Here is a 16,568-nt window from a genome sequence, read left to right as displayed (position 1 = left end):
CATCTGTGTTGTTTGTCCAGTCTAGTTTGTGGTTGAGGTGAACACCCAGGTGTTTGTACTGGTTCACATTCTCAATGTCCAAACCTTGGGTGTTCACCAGTGTAATCTGGGGCACATTACTGCAGAAGTCGATCACTATCTCCTTTGTCTTGCTGGCGTTTATGTGCAGGTGATTTAGTCCACACCAGTTGACAAAGTTGGTGATGACCTCCCTGTATTCCAGTTTGTTCCCCTGTGATACATCTACAATGATGGCTGTATCATTGGAGATCTTCTGGATGTGACAGCTGTTAGTGTTGTGTCTAAAGTGCGTTTTGTAGAAGATGCCTCTCAAAACCTCTCTGTCGTTGGACTGTCGTATGAAGGCGCTGCTCCAGCTTCCTCCTGTAGCTGTCCTTGCCTATCATTCTCTCTGTTTTTAGCTTCCTTTGCACCCCCTCAGCCCATTTTTGTCCCCTGATCTATAGAGACCCTCTCATTTAAAAGAAGAAGGGTTTGTTATTTGGGAAACACTGTACCTTTCTAGTAGGCACAGTGTTTTCAACACCAAAGTTGATGTAATCCATAATTCAGGTTGTTAAACTGTCAGTGTCCTTGTGTGGACTGCACAACACACTTCATTAAACATCTAATTTGTAGACAAGGCACAAGATTTGATATCAGAAGCATTCTAGTTTTCATTTGTAGTCTGTTTGTGACTGAGTGTGTGCCTCACAGCAAGAAGGTTGTCAGTTCGATCCCCGGACGGGGCCTTTCTGTGTGAAGTTTGCATGTTCTTCCCGTGCATGCGTGGGTTCTCCCCGGATACTCCGGCTTCCTCCCACAGACCAAAAACATGCTCATTAGGTTGACTGGTGACTCTAAATTGGTGAGCGTGAATGGTTGTCTGTCTTTACATGTTGCCCTGCAGTCGGCTGGCGACCGGTTCAGGGTGTACTCCGCCTCTCGCCCGTTGAAGCTGGGATAGGCTCCAGCCCCCCGCAACCCCAAAAGGGGTAGGTGGTATAAAAAATGGATGGATGGATGGATGGATGGATGGATGTTTTTCATGATGATCATGAAAAAATTGCTCAGTCGTATTCCGCTTGAGAGGAGAGCAAAAGAGGTAGACCACATTGCCTGACACAGTGCAATACAGTATAATCTAGGAATATAATCTAGGAACCCATCAGCTGTCATCTGATGATGACTGAGTTTATTGTTAGCTTTTTAAAATGTGTCTACATTCATACGCAGATATCCATTTATAGATATTAGTAGAAATGTTGTATTCGTGTCTCGTGTCTCTTGCTAATTGGACTGTAAACAATGACTGGCTCATTGAAGAGGAAGGCTTGGCTTGAATATCCATTATCTGTTATCTGGATATCTGTTGGCCACTCCAGATGCTTTGAAACATTGGCCATTGTCCCCTGAGGCTAAATTGTCTTTGGGTTGAGATTGTTTAGCTTCAATTTCAATTTTTAAGAAAGTACGGACACCTAATACCGGTCTTTATCTTCATCTGGTTGTTGAAAGAATGACAGCTTGTATTTTTGATAGTCAAGGAGACAGTCTAACAGGGCGACCCTTCACTTCCAGGTCAAACTTGAAGTGGTGACACTGCTCTCAGTTTGAGTATGCTCTCAAAGTGCAAGCAGCTTCAATCATTATTCACGTGAGAATCTGTGTCACTGGCTCAAATGTTGTTACACAACTATTCTTACATACCTAAATCATCTGCTACACTCACAATTCTGCCCTCCCTCATGCACAAATCTAATTCTGCTCTTAAAAATCCGTGCCTGTAGTGCTGAAATTTCTTCTGTGCTCACTCAAATTGTTTGGCCTCAGTATATTGTACTGTATGTCCATAAAGTTACAGTGAAAACAACAGACAGACGAGCTCAAGACAAGTTTTTTGTACATGCCCCTGCATCTCTTTCTGCCTCACTTCATACCTCCTCTCCATTTTCATCACCTCGCCTCTCCCTCATTCCTTTGTGTGTGTTGGAAGCCAGTTTTAATGGAGGATGAGGGGGGATGCAGGGGGGACATAAAGAGGATGGGAAAAAATATCATCTTTATATAACCAGAGTCACAGCCAATTGTGCTTGTGGTTGGAGGAAATATCTTCAGGCTTGAGTCATCCTGAGCTCTGCAGTCAGACATAACCAGGCTTGGCCCTCGGGGTGTGTGTGTGTGTGTGTGTGTGTGTGTGTGTGTGTGTGTGTGTGTGTGTGTGTGTGTGTGTGTGTGTGTGTGTGTGTGTGTATGTGTGTGTGTGTGTTTGTGTGTATTTGTGTGTATGTGTGTTTGTGTGTGCATGTCCATGCGTGTATGCATGTGCATATTAATGTGAAGGTCCTTGTATGCATTCAAGCAGTATGGTCAATCAAAAGTGCACGTTTATCAGCCTTTTAACTCTTGAACTAAATTCTCTTAATAAGAAGCCTTTCAAAATAAGCTTGTTACACCATCTTCCACAGGTAGGCACCAAGGACTGCTCTTACTGTACTGTATATAGGAAGACTTGCCTGGAACACTTATGCAAACTTGAGGGCAATGTTAATTCACTAAGATGTTCACACGTTTCAGATGAACAGTTCAGATGTTGGTGCATGGGTGTCAGCGCTTGTTCATTTTTCAGAGCAAATATTCGAGAAAAATAAAATGTTTGTGAATGAGGCCCGTTGTGTGCTGCCAGTGTGTTGTGGACCTCAGATTTAGCCTTTGCACGAGGTAATAATGTTAATAATAAAGTTGAGATCCCTGAAAAACCTGTTTTGTTTCTGACAAATTGAAATATCCCTTTAGTGCAGGAGTTATGGCACAGCTGCCTCTGGCCACGCTTTCCTCCAAGTCAGCCAGATTAAAGCATGTGTGGGAGCTGGTGAGTGTGTGTACGCTTGTTTTCCAGTGACACACATTCAAAGGATGCTTTGTTATGACCTGCTGAGAGTCGTTTTAGCTGCAGCTCTGCCGCTATGCGTCTCCCTTCAAATCAAGTCTGCTGTGTGGCTGCAGCAGCGGCTGTGGGTTGATCGAGGTCCTCTGAGTTCATTTTTTTCCTCACTCTCTCTCTTTCAGTCATGTTGTTCTTTGTTGGCTTGGAAGGCCAATAGGGATGGAGTCACCTTAGGGTAATTACAGTGTCAAGTTACATGGGAGGCAGCCAACAATGTCCTGCATCTGCTCTAGCAGTCAGCCAGCTCTCAGCCTTGTGTGTCCTTCTGTTTATGCTCTGTACACTAAGCCACACATTTTTGTTCAAAACCAAGATCATGCATGTGTGTGAGATACTGTGAGTCGAGTATCTGTCAAACAAAGGTGGAAATAAGTCTTTCCATATTTGGTCTAAGAATTGATTGATTAATCCTGAATCCTGAATGGAGACCTGAATAGTGACAATGCTTCAGTTTGAGAATGACCTATTTCTGACCATCAGCATGTGTTGTTGGTGCCAATCTAATCTTAATAATGAGTAAAGGCATATTTGGTTCAAAAGAGATTCCTAGATGGCAAGGCAGTTCTGTAATATTATGAGACCAGTATTTTTCTGCAGTCACACAGCTACAATGGTGAGAGAGAGGTGAGATGAGTTAAAAACAAAAGAGGGAAAGGGGAGAAAGAGTTGTGGAGATGAAAGTAATAGAAATTCAGAATTATCTTTAGTTAATTTAGAACATGACTTTTTAATCATAAAAACAGGTATTTGAAGTCAACCATAACAGGCCATTCATTTCATCTCTTCTGTCCTTATCTACCTTGTGTAAAAAAAAACATGTGTGTGTCTGTTGTGTTTTTATTGGAACCAAATGTCCAGATGAGGGTTAACCTCAACCTGTTGCTGTTGTCCCTGATAGCCAGTAGGGGGTGCCAAAACAGATTCTCATTGGACCAGAGTTTGGCTTAAATCCTTTATTTGAGGCTCGAGTTTGGAATTGGGCTCAGCCAATAACTGTCCTGGTTAAATTGTTGACAGTGTTATGATTGATATGAACTCATTATTTCACAGAAGGATGATTTTGTGAAGCATTTCCACATTTTCATCTGCCCGTGCTTTTTTGAGTATCAGGGATGGATGCATGGGCCTGGTAATCCATCAGTTCATTTGTGGCCCTGTTTTGGGTAATGGCTCAGTTTGGGATTACCCTTACCAAAAAGAAGTATACTTCAAGTTCATTTTACCAAGTATACTTAAGTAAAGCATAAGTATATTTTTCACAAGTATACTTCATGCAACAAGTATACTAATATCAATGTACTAGTAGTATACTTCTAAGTGTACTTTTTCAATACTTCTTGGGACTAAATTGGCCCATTTTTAGTTTATAAAAAGTATACTTTAAGTTCACCTAACAAGGGCCTTGGCTACTGTTTTTTTAAAATGTCATGTTGGGTATGTCTGACCCATTGCTTTTTTAGGCTGAAGACTTTCACAGGCCAGTGACTAGGAGTCATGCCCCTTGCAGTTTAATAGCTCCTGGACTCTGTCGCACCGTGTGTCTTTCTTCTTTTATCTTGGCTGCTGCTGTTGCCTCCCTGACAAGAAACTTTAGTTGCTCAGGAAAAGATGTGATGAAAATGTGGAAACATCTCTTTGTTATTGGTTTCATTTTTTTTGATGGAAAAGTGACTTTCATAATGAGATGAAGAATGTCAGATGTTGGTACCCCCAGCCTCTAGATGACTCCACCCTCACGCCCTTCCTTCCCTGAAACCAATATGTGATGTAATTCACACTGGCCACATGGCAGTTGAAGTGCCACTGTTGGCACCAATACTAGGTGTGTCAAATAGCTTAGTCAAGGTGTAGCAGCCAAGGTGCGTAGATCTTGGAAGTGCATGTGGTAAAACTTACTGCTGGGAAAAAACACAACTGCAGTATCCTTTTTTGTTGACGTTCAGCCCACCAGCATGTTTAATGGGGTGTGTCATGTGAGAAGCTGCTGCTGTGAATTGCTCTTTACTGTCAACCAGTGGGAAACACATTATTGTCATCTCTCAGTTCTTTAATTTCTTGTTTTTGTTTTCCTTAAGTATGGAGAAAAAATGTAAAAAGATTTGCACTTTTGAAATCCAGCTTTTCAAAAGATATTATTCAAATGTATTTAGCCAAAATCAATCATACCATTTCATACAAAAACTGATGATATCCAGATTACTAGATCCACAGCAGTAAACCATTACAGAAAAGTTAAAGACAAGGCCTCATTAAGACCCTCTTGATGTGTTGTTCTCGAAAGGAAAACCCATTTGCTTTTCAATCTAAGTAATTTTTGATCAACGTGATCCTTTGGTTTGTGAGTTGCTGGAAGGCACAGAATGAAAGTGCTGAGACTGGATGACCAGCTTCCTCAGAACATCTAGCAACAGGTGACTTCATATGATTTCATCATATGACACTTGTTTTCCAGAACATATGTTTTAACAGGTCTGCTTGTTTTACTGGTATACTGTAATTCAGTCCACCAGATGAGCAGCTAATGCACTCTTTTTTGTGAAGTCTTTATTCATGCTGCAGGTTTTTCCTGTTGTGTGACTGAATATACTCATTTTCGTCTCATGAGCCTCCTCTACTTTTGTCAGTGTGCAGGGAATTTTTCTCTGAAATGGGACAATTTTCTTAAGTGTGTGTGTGTGGGTGGGTGTGGGTGGTTATAAGGAATATGATGTTAGATTAAATACAACATTGCTCTAGAAGTTTAATTTTCTATTTGTAATTATATTACCTTCTCACACTATCTTTTAGACACCACGTTTGTGTGGCTAATTGGACAATTTCTGTCTTGATTTTATTGTTTTTCTTTTCTTTCTTTCACTGAAACACTAACCATGTCTTCATAGATGTAATATCTGTATGCCGTTATTTATGCTTTGCATTTTTATTTATGCTTGCATGTTACGTTGTACTGAGATACACCTAGTGGCGCAACCTGGACATATCTTCAGTGATGTAACCGGGGTCATAGGGTGTTTCGGGTCTTGCAAGGTGATGGTATGCTTGGTGGGGTGAAGCCGCTTGCTGTTACTGATGCCAGTGCAGATAGTGTCTGCTACTGTCCGCAGCACTTGTTCATGGCGCCAGCAGTACCTTCCATCCCCCAAGGCCTTTGAGCAGCAGCTGAGGATGTGCTCTAGAGATCCCCTTTTCAGGCACAGTTGGCAAGCTGGTGAATCCACCAGGCCCCAGGTGAACAGGTTGGCCGGGCTCGGGAGAACATTGTACACTGACTGGACTAAAAACTTGAAGTGGTGTTGCTCCATCTTCCAAAGATCAGCCCAGGTGATTTTACAGCCTGCTGAATGCTCCCACTTTGTCCAGGCCCCCTGCCTGGACATGCCCACCATCCTACTTCTTCCTGGATCAGCTTCCGCTTCTCCTTTACGCTGGCCTTGCTGTAGCTAGGTTTTGGGTTGCTACCCAGCCCGGCCCATCCAGTCCCCACTGTGTCCACCAAGACACTGTGTCACAACCTTGCCTCCGCCCTTTCCACTGCATCCTGGGCGCGCCACTTCCATCCCGTTCTAACCTCTACCCCTGCTGAAGAGACCATGGTGTCGGCTGAATCTCTGTAGAGCAGGGCTTCTCTGGTTCGGGAGACCTTGAACACCTCTGTCAGACTGCTGAACCGCAGCTGTAGCTTGGTGTTGTGCCCTAAGAGTGCAATACTGCTTAAGCTCCGTGGCAGAACCAACCACCTGCGAAGGAGCCGGCTGATCTTCCTCTCAAAGCCCTCCACAATGGTGAGTGGGACTTCATAGACTAGCAGCGGCCAGAGGAGACGAGGCAGGATGCCATGCTGGTACATCCAGGCCTTGAACTTCCCAGGAAGCCCAGACCTGTCCACCGCTGAGAGCCACCTGTCGAGGTCATCGCTGGTGCCTTGCCGTGCAGTGGTGTCCTTCAGGTTGCCAGTGAAGAGCTTGCCCAGACTCTTCACTGGCTTTTCTGATGGGATCTGAGTGTCTCCAAGGGTGAAGCGGAACCGGTCAGTCACTTTTCCTTTCTTCAAGACCAAGGACCTGGACTTGGCAGGCTTGAAGCTCATTTTTGCCCATGTAATGAGCCGTTAAAGACCTTGGAGAAGCCATCTGCATCCAGGCACTGATGTTGTGGTTACTGTGAGATCGTCCATAAATGCTCTAACTGGGGGTTGACGGGTGCCAGATCAGGACAGTGGACCTCTGCACTCGACTTCCGCCGACTTCACAAGCATACTTTCAATACATGTGGTCCTCTCTTGTGATCTCTTCTTATATGACATTATCTGTTGTGATGTGCAGAACAGCACTTCAGCTCTTTTAATGAATTGTCCCCTCAATTTAGTAGAAAAGTCTGTTCTCTAATAGTGCTGAATGTATGGCAGTATTAATCTGAGAGCTTTGTACACATGCTATGAGTTGTGTAGGACATGGTTCTAATTCCCTCCCACCCATACTTGTCTAATGCTTGTTAATGGATTTGTGTAAAGGTTTTAAAAATGTATTCTCTGTTCTTACCAGCATACAATTTGGAGCAAGTCTGTATGATTTAAACTGCTCAGAAAGATAAAAAAAAAAAAAAAAAAAGCAAACTAAATGTACATACACGGTACGGGTGCACATTCCTGTGGATTTTTAAAATGTTAGCCATCAGTTGTCAGTTAATGATTAAAAAATGATGCATCACAATGTTCACATTTTTCAAAATAATTGTTATTAAACTATGGGCAAGATGCCCATAATCACCTCAAATTCCAAATAAATGTGACATATGAGCAGTGAATTAAGCCAGCATCCCACCAATTTTCAAAATCGTGTGCAGCTCTGGAAGGTGCTTTCTTAAGTCTGAGGAGATAATCTAGGATTTAGCAGTTGTAGGTTCCAGGTCTAAAAGTCCCCTTTAAATAAACAATGTTTCAATTCTATTGACAACATATGTGTTCACATAAATTTGTGGTGCTTTGAGTCCCTTTTGTCATTAATCAACAAATGGCCAGAAAAATTCAAAATATTAAAAATAGCGAATAATTGTCCACCAATTATGGTGGGCTGGATGAGACTCAACATTCTGAACAGATCAGCAGTTTAAACAAAGCAGATCAGCAGTTTAAACAAAGTCAACCTCCTTTTTCTTGTATCAACTAAAAGGCCTGGAACCTTCAACAGCAAGTTCAGGAGCTGTTACCAAGTATACATATTCTGAAGGGAAACATTGACTAACAATGTATTCATGTGTTTTCCACCAAAATATCCAGTCTTGGAATACGTTAAGCACTTGTGCTTGTTTTAGAGATGTGTTGATTCAACTGCATGGTGTTTTTGGAGGCTGCAGTTTGTGGTGCTGTGGAATTGTATTGCATTGTACTGACAGGTGTTTCGATTGTTTTGTCTACCCCATTTATATCAGTGAAGGTAGGCTAATTAACAGGAACACCTGTAACTGCATAGTATTAGGTGTACCTAATAAACTTGGTGTGTAGAGTATATCATCAGTGGAAAATGCGTAACTAAAACACATTGAACTGAAGTCAGAAGACATTTGAGACTCACTTGAAGTCAAAGAGTCATCCAAGAAAACTGCATGTCAGTTTACAAGTGCTGATAAACGCATTGGGAGTCAAAGTGTTTGGAGTCTCTGAATGCTAATGATTGAAGTGACCCAGCATTTGAAACTTGAGAGTTGGTTGCTTGTGCCTAATTGCCAAGGTCTTTCACCATCTTTATCATGACTTACTGTACATCTGATATCTGAGTCAGATCAGTGTCAGTATTACTGAATGCACACCGAAGGAGTCACAAATGTATTCCAGGATTTATATATGTAACTGACTCTTTCTACGTAAGTATTTTCTAATTCACACGAAACTAGTTATAGTATATAAATGTAAAACATATCCACATATGAAAAATAAGGTTCACAAATGTATTTTTGATGCACACACATATATCTCATGTTTAAATAAATGTAAAAGAAATCCGCAGATATACAGTATATATTTAAAAGTATTTGCAACTTTCAGCAAAAACCTATTTGGTGTATCCTCCATTTATGTACAAACTGTTGAAGCTGTCCGGATGGCTGGTCTCAGGCCATCTTGCTGGTAAAGACTCTGGATGTGGATGGTCTGTGCTGGTGTAGTTAGACGTTGGTGTGCAGTTGTGAGGCCAGTTTGATGTACTGCCAAATTCCCAAAATGACATTGGATGAAGTTTATGGTAGTGAACTGAACATTCAATGGCTCTCGTTGACCTTTTATTGTGACCAGCCAAGGGCACACCTGTGCAATAATCATACTGTTAAATCAGCATATTGATAGGCCACACCTGTCAGGTGGATGGATTATCTTAGCAAAGGATTGGTGCTTGTGGACTTTAACACATTTGCTCAACATTTGAAAGAAATTGGTCTTTTGTGTGCATAGAAAAGTCTGTGCACTAAAAAATGGGAGCAAAAACAAGTGTTGGGTTTAAGTTTTTGTTGAGTGTACATGCATTGCTCTTCATACAGAGCTGTGGAAAGAACAGTGGAAACATACTGAGATCTGTAAATAAACAAGTGCAGTACTCTGCCTACAACATTCAGATTTAGCTTGATATGTGAGAGCATCTTAACTGCACCACTGTGGAGCTGGCAGATGGTGTTAAAGGCTGGATAAGAATCTGCGAACAGAAGCCTCAGTCTCTTTCTAGCTGATGGTTCTCATCCCTTTTCCAAGTAAATCTCAGGATGTTCTCACCATATTCTTTTTTCTTTTTTTTTGAGTAACATTACCCACTACCCACACTAGGTTCCTCAAAATCGGCATAGCTGTTACCCAGCAGCAAATCTAACTGCCCAGTTAGCAGGATCTTTGTAGTGGGAGTCAAATCTTACCAGTGTTGTTCCACTTAACAGTCTGATGGATTGATTGTTTTAGTTTTTGACTTGTGTTTAAAATTCCAGCATGTGTGAATGCAAGCCATAAGAAAAAAAAGAACTATAGTCAGAATAACACAAAAAGCTCTAAGGTTCATTTCTGTTGTGGTCCTGAAGGAAAAGGGTGATAAAATAGATGTACAGCAGAAGCATATGTACAGACAGTCTAAGGTTTACATTTTAATGAAACTGCACAATTTTTGCTGTAAATACTTGTTTATATACTTGGTTATATTGTATTTTTATTAGGTTATTACTATTATTATTATTATTATTATTATTATTATTATTATTATACATTATAACACATATAATGTAACTATGTATTTAGTTTTACTTAGTTATATTTTTATTATTACTACTGTTTGTATTTTTTATTGACTTTTTTTACTTTTTTAAGCAATTCTTGTATACATTCTGTGTTCCGTCTGTATGTTTAATTGCTACTGCAACAAAATAATTTCCCAAATTGGGATCAATAAAGAAGCAGTCTAAGTCTAAGTATGTCGAGAGATATATAGTGCATTCATTAATTCTTCAGCAATAAACACGGTCATCATGTTCATCAATTGCAAAATCATGTTTGGTTAGACATGCAAATGAAAATAAAACAATAATTCCCCAATCTTTGTAAGGTAATTAGAATACTGAAAACTTGTGCTGGGGGGGGGGGGGGGGTTAAAGTTTTTTTTTTTTTCTGGATACTTTTTAAACACTTTAATGCTATGCAAAAATACAGTTAAAATATTTCAATGTTTTAATGTGTTGTTAAGAGACTTATCTAAAATATGCCAACAACATTTCAAGCCAAAATTTGCTCAATAAAAGTTATTATGCACTTACTTTTCCTCTTCCCATAAAATGCGCTTGTACTGATGGATGCCATTTTCCTTAATGAGAAAGAGAACGGTGCCAAAGCCCCACCCCTTCACATTGGGTATCATTGAAAAGCCCTAAATGTCCTCTGTAGATAGCGAAAGGAGTTAATTCAGTAGTATGCAGTGGTTGGGAGATATTCAAGTTTACAAATTTGAACTACTGGTAGTCAGGAGGTTATAGGCATTGGCTTAGAGCAATATTTCAACTTTTTATCAATGATTAAATGGCAAAACTAAATCAGAGAGTATTGAACATGTTTATCTCTTTCATCAAAAATGTTTTATCAAACACATACAAATACTTATACAAGTAATTTTGCTACCTCAACAAATTAGCATATTCTTCCAGTGACTGCTGGTGGCACCAAAACAGAAACTAACGATTCTTTTGTTGTTTTGCTCTTTTCTCCTCATTCATTTCTTTCCAACCCTGGTCATATCTTAACCCTGCTGTAATATTGTTTGTTGTTATCTGTTGTTGTCCTTCTCTTAGGCATCGGAGGTCTGGAGGATTGTGTCTTGAAGTCAGCCACTCTGTCAACCTCCCCTGCCTGCTCACCCTTCACCCCGCTCAACTTTGAGGCCACACCCATCGTGCGGGTTGCCATAGAACCCAAACATCCAAGTACGTCTTGGAAAGCACACACACCTAGTTTGTTCAGGAATTTACATTATTCATCATCATTCATCACCACACTGACAATTATTATTAGATATATTTGAAGAGGTCAATACCTTTCACACTGTGTCCATATGACATGTGATGGTCTCCTGTGGAACAGTCAATGTTTCAACATGCTAAAGTTTAATTTTACCAAATATGTACCAAATATGTAGACCGTCGAGTAAAAGTGTAACTTTAAACAATAAGACACAAGTGGTTTAATGTAAAGCACTCCTGATGTACCATCGGGCATTGAGAAAGAAAACATAGTAATTAGTGCTGTCAATCGATGAAAATATTTTATCACGATTAATCTCATGAATGTCATAGTTAACTTGTAATTAATCGCAAATTAATCGCACACTTTTATCTATTCTAAATGTCCCTTGAATTATCATTTTAATACTGTTATCAACATGGAAAAGTGGATAGGCTTGCTTTGTGCAAATGATTTTTTTAATTTAAAACAACAACGTGTAGTGTTATATTTCACACTAACATTCTCACTTTGAGCAGTCATTCACATTTGAATGAATCAAATCTCACACAATTTAACACTGTCAATAAACAGATGACAAAAAAAATAAATACTTGGTTACAAAAAAGCCCCTTCAACAACCCTTTCTAAGAGATCAAAACAGGGTGATCCAAAATAAAGTTACAAAGTGCACATCATTGTAAACTAGGACTCAGGCTACAGTGCAGTTAAACCATGACTTAAACTTTCCTTTCTTAAGTTTCCTTTGTACATAATAGCATCCATCTGCCTCCGTCGAAAGCCATTCATTGTCACCTGGTTTTGACAAGGAGGCGGTGGAGAATTCACATCAGCTGTGTGTTTGGCCATCAAGTGGTATTTCAGACTGGATGTGCTACGGTGATAATTCAGTTCACACCGACAATACGCACAGATAACTTTGGTCTTGTCAGTCGACCCATCTGGCAACTTTTTGAAAGTAAACTTTCCATCCAGAATCTTGTTCACATCCAGTTCAGCATTTTGCACTTGACATCCACACAAACCGGTAGCATGCTCTTTTACAGATAGCAAGCAGACAAGACCAAACATGTGCATGGGGCATGCCTACTGTTTTATTTCCAGTTTTTCCAGTAGTTTTTCTTCTGTTACTAGCAGTTGCCATGTCATGCCAATCACGGCGTTAAAATTGATTTGCGTTAACGTGTTAATAACGCAATATTTTTGACAGCACTAATAGAAATAAATAGAAAGTGGATCACAGGGTCAGTACTCCAGTGGTAATAAAATGCAGAGTTCCTGTGTTCACAATCAGAAGAGAAAATGTGTTAGTCTGTCTCTCAATATTTTCTTTCTTTCCCTACCCTGTCCATGGCTCTCAGACAGTAAGGACAAAATGTAGAACGTCACCAACCTTAAAATTTTATAATGAATTCATTTGATTTTGTGAGCGGACTGTTGTTGTTGCTTGATCTTTGCCTTACAAAATCATTCATAATCTATCATTATCTAAGTAGTCGCACAAACAGTTGTTGAGATATTCCAGTCTGGATTGTTGTGGAATTTAAGGTACCCAGAGGATGGATCCCAGTGACTTTGGTGATCACCTAATTTTAGCTGCTGTGCCATCAAGGGGTTGAGTGAAGAACTAACTTAAAATTTTGTACCCACATTCACTTTCTCCATAGGTTGTAGAAACTTTGGTTATTCATCATCAGGTCAAAGTCTCAGTTTTGTCCATTATTTGAGTTTAAGACTCAAATCCAGAACAAACTAATGACATTGCCCTCAGCCTCAGCTGAACTTTGTGTTTAGGGCTAATTATGAAATGTTGGCATGTAACATGCTAAACTAAGATTGTGACCATGGTAAACAATACCTGCTAAGTGTCAGAATGTTAACATTGTCATTTTGAGAATTTTGGCTGTAGAGGGCCCTATTTTCATGGTTTGCAATAAACAACATAATCAAACAACCACCCACAACTTTACACACATTTGACTGGTCAGTTAGAGCACAACAGCACACAGATTTGACCATTCATAACATGATATTCAGTACCACTAAAACTCAAATAGCATCAGGTTAATGCAGTCATATAGGCCTAAACACATTTCCTGGAGAGACTGAAGAATCTCTCCATTTGTTGAGCTATTGATGTCATGCTTCACTGTGATTGGCCCAGCTGTTTTAGAACAATGAGACTAGTGATGTGAGTGGCTGAGACTGTATTTATGAATCACCACACTCTGCGGCCTATATTCTGCTTCATACAATCCTTTTGCGCTTTGTGCTGCTGCATTTACATGCACCAAAATAGCATATGGGAACCCCAACATAGATCTGCCAGTTTGAATGATTAAAATAGGACCCTTAGTCATATTAGATTTGGTATGCTGCCAATCTACTTTAAAGCTAAAATAATAATAGAAATATATTCATGAACATCTATATGATTAGAATCAGTCAATTTTAAAGGTTTCCCACAAAAAGCCACCATTTACTGCATTAGAGGTGCATTGGTAAACCCTCACTGTATATATTGTTGCCAATAAAGTGCTAACAGTGTTAGGGATATTATTATTTTCATGAACATATCACGTAACGAGTTAAGACGGCTATGAAGTATTCAGCTGCTTCCAATGATGTCAACCCTTAAATGATACCCAACACAGAGGACAAGCTCTCTAAACAAACCTTTGTATTTTACTGCATGGCATGATGGCAAATTTGGCTGTGCCTATAGCTCCAGAAACTTCATCCTGCAGAACCGGAGAGCCCCTGCATCTCTAGACGCAGCAGTTACAGACTGCTGCTACACAGTTTTACACGTACACTTCCATGCGTTTAAACAGTCAATTGCTATGCTATATCCAGAGCCATAGAGAGAGAGGGTTAACCCTGTCTTTCAACAGCATGGGTTAACCTGAATGACACATCAGCTAATTTGAGATTTAATATTAATGTTTTGATAACCCCACACAGTGGTTAAGTGAATGTTATTATGCTGAGATTAGCTAGCTATCTTCAATGAATAATGTCAGCCTATCCTTTCTAATGAACTGGGAACCAGATATAACTTGCGGTAGCTGCTAGCTTCAGCATGAAGTTTACCAATAATAATGATATGCAGTACAAATTTGATTAATTTACAGCTGAATCTCAATGAGAAACAGCATGATATCTGTTGTGTTGAGTCATGCAAGTAGGAAAAACATCTGACAAAGCTTATCAGCAAAATCCCTCTCAAAAGCGATTATAAGATAAGCTAGCATTGCCACAGAGACCAGGTTTTGCTGACACTATAGTTTGTTAGTGTTTTTACAAACTGTGACATAATGCTAGTTGTACTTCTGTGGTTATTTTTGTGAAAGTAATGCAGAAGTAGTGTAATTTGTCACACATTACTCCACACAGACCATAATAGTGTAAAGTAACGGATTGCTTTCAAACCTTAACTTTCAAACTAACTCGTCATATGTGATGTAGTACTTTTTGAACTGCTAATGCAGAAAAATCAATAAACTGGTTTCCACTTTATTTGTCTCTGTGTTAGGTGAGATGCCAAAACTGGTTCGTGGGATGCGCCTGTTGAACCAGGCAGATCCCTGTGCTGAGGTTCTGATCCAGGAAACAGGAGAACATGTTCTAGTCACTGCTGGTGAAGTTCATCTCCAGCGCTGCCTGGACGACCTCAGAGACCGGTCAGTTTGTCCTTTTTTACAAAGAGTCTCACCTACTGCACCTGTATGTGGTGTCTGCTTTCCTTGTTTTCCATTTTTGTTCTTGAATTCATACCCCTGGTTAGAAATTAACACCCACCACTGGCCAGATATGGGTGAGGGCCACCAGCCACGGTTGTGGGAAAAGAAAGGGGGCATTTAACAAATGTTTGAATCGTTCCATGTTAAAGTCAACTCAGTCATCAAGTGCACTGGGAAAAATGGCAGTGGGCCAGTTGCTCTGTGGGCCGGGTTGACCATTAAGACTGTTTGTCGTGTCCAGGGGAATGCACCATATTTTTCCTTGATAATGCTACATTTGAACAACAAATTCATAGAAATATAGAAATAAACAAAAGAAAATCCACCAATCATGCGTTCACAGCCTCAGTCATCACAACATGCTACTTTCATTGAATGAAGACCAATCCTTGCAGCACTGATTTCATTTCAACAATCAAGGCTGCAAACTTGGTATTGGTGAGTAAACTCTCGTGGCCTCTGTCAAGAATGATCAAGATGATGCTGTGTTCACTCATGTCGATGATGATCGAGGAGACATTCCATGTTCAAACTATAGAAATAAACTACTGCTTTGTTTATTTGAATTGTGTAGACTGGTATGTCTTGATGATCTGACTAGGGTTGTACCTGTCAATGGAACTGGATTTGGCTGCTCAGTATGTAGATTTGTATATTCATATTATACTATTCTCTCCCTTTTTTGGGTTCATCACCACACTAAATTCCTTTATCAGCCTGCATGCGTTTTGTGTTTTATCTTTATGACTCATGTTTTAATGCCTTTCTTCGTCATCTATGACGTGAAGACATCGGATTTTCACAGTTAGAGAAGGTAAAATGTTTGTTCAGCACATGGCTCAGTTATGCTGTATACTTTGGCTGGTGGCTTTGTCTGTCTTAGTTACATTGATTGTCTCTGTGTGTTTGTCTCATTTCTGTGCTATGTAGTGACTGTGTGCATGTATTCGGTTATGTAGTGCAGGTTGAATACAGTGTGTGTTCATATTTTGATTGATTCAGATCTAAGATAGAGAGCGAAGCTGATCTGTTTCCAATTTCAGCACCATCATTACATATTGACCGCTGCCTCTCTCAGCCTCCTCTCAGCCTCCTCAGGAGAACAGCACAGGCTCACTGACAGGCAGATAGAGAATTTGCACCAAGGAAAATTTGGTTTTGTCCTAATGTGACTGCTGTGTTCTCCTATGACCACACAGATTTAACTACAGTCAGGCCAAATCGAGAAACAAGTTTCTTGCTGTTTCCAAAATAGCTCTGGAGCTTCTTTTTGAGACCATTGTGTAAAATACCAGCCTTCCCTATGAGTTAACATAGAACACTGCCCAAAATGAACCTTTGGCACAGACAGAGTTTGAACCACTGGCATTTGAACCAGGTACAAAAACAATCTGGAAGAATT

The 16,568-nt window shown here is 40.1% G+C and overlaps 1 protein-coding gene across 4 annotated transcripts in view; it reads left to right on the top strand.

The window, feature by feature from the left end:
- The window catches only part of efl1 (elongation factor like GTPase 1), a 115,367-nt gene that overhangs the window by 70,502 nt on the left and 28,297 nt on the right, over positions 1 to 16,568 (top strand). For all 4 annotated transcript variants that reach the window (XM_070973294.1, XM_070973238.1, XM_070973468.1 and 1 more), the window contains exons 16-17: positions 11,255 to 11,386; positions 14,959 to 15,106. In XM_070973294.1, coding sequence (XP_070829395.1) covers positions 11,255 to 11,386; positions 14,959 to 15,106 — 280 coding nt within the window. The remainder of the gene's footprint in view (positions 1 to 11,254; positions 11,387 to 14,958; positions 15,107 to 16,568) is intronic.

This window comes from Chaetodon trifascialis, chromosome 1, assembly GCF_039877785.1.
Source record: "Chaetodon trifascialis isolate fChaTrf1 chromosome 1, fChaTrf1.hap1, whole genome shotgun sequence".
In the NCBI taxonomy this organism is placed as follows: domain Eukaryota; kingdom Metazoa; phylum Chordata; class Actinopteri; order Chaetodontiformes; family Chaetodontidae; genus Chaetodon; species Chaetodon trifascialis.
The sequence above is the reverse complement of the archived record's forward strand: the minus strand, read 5'-3'. Positions and strand labels throughout refer to the sequence as shown.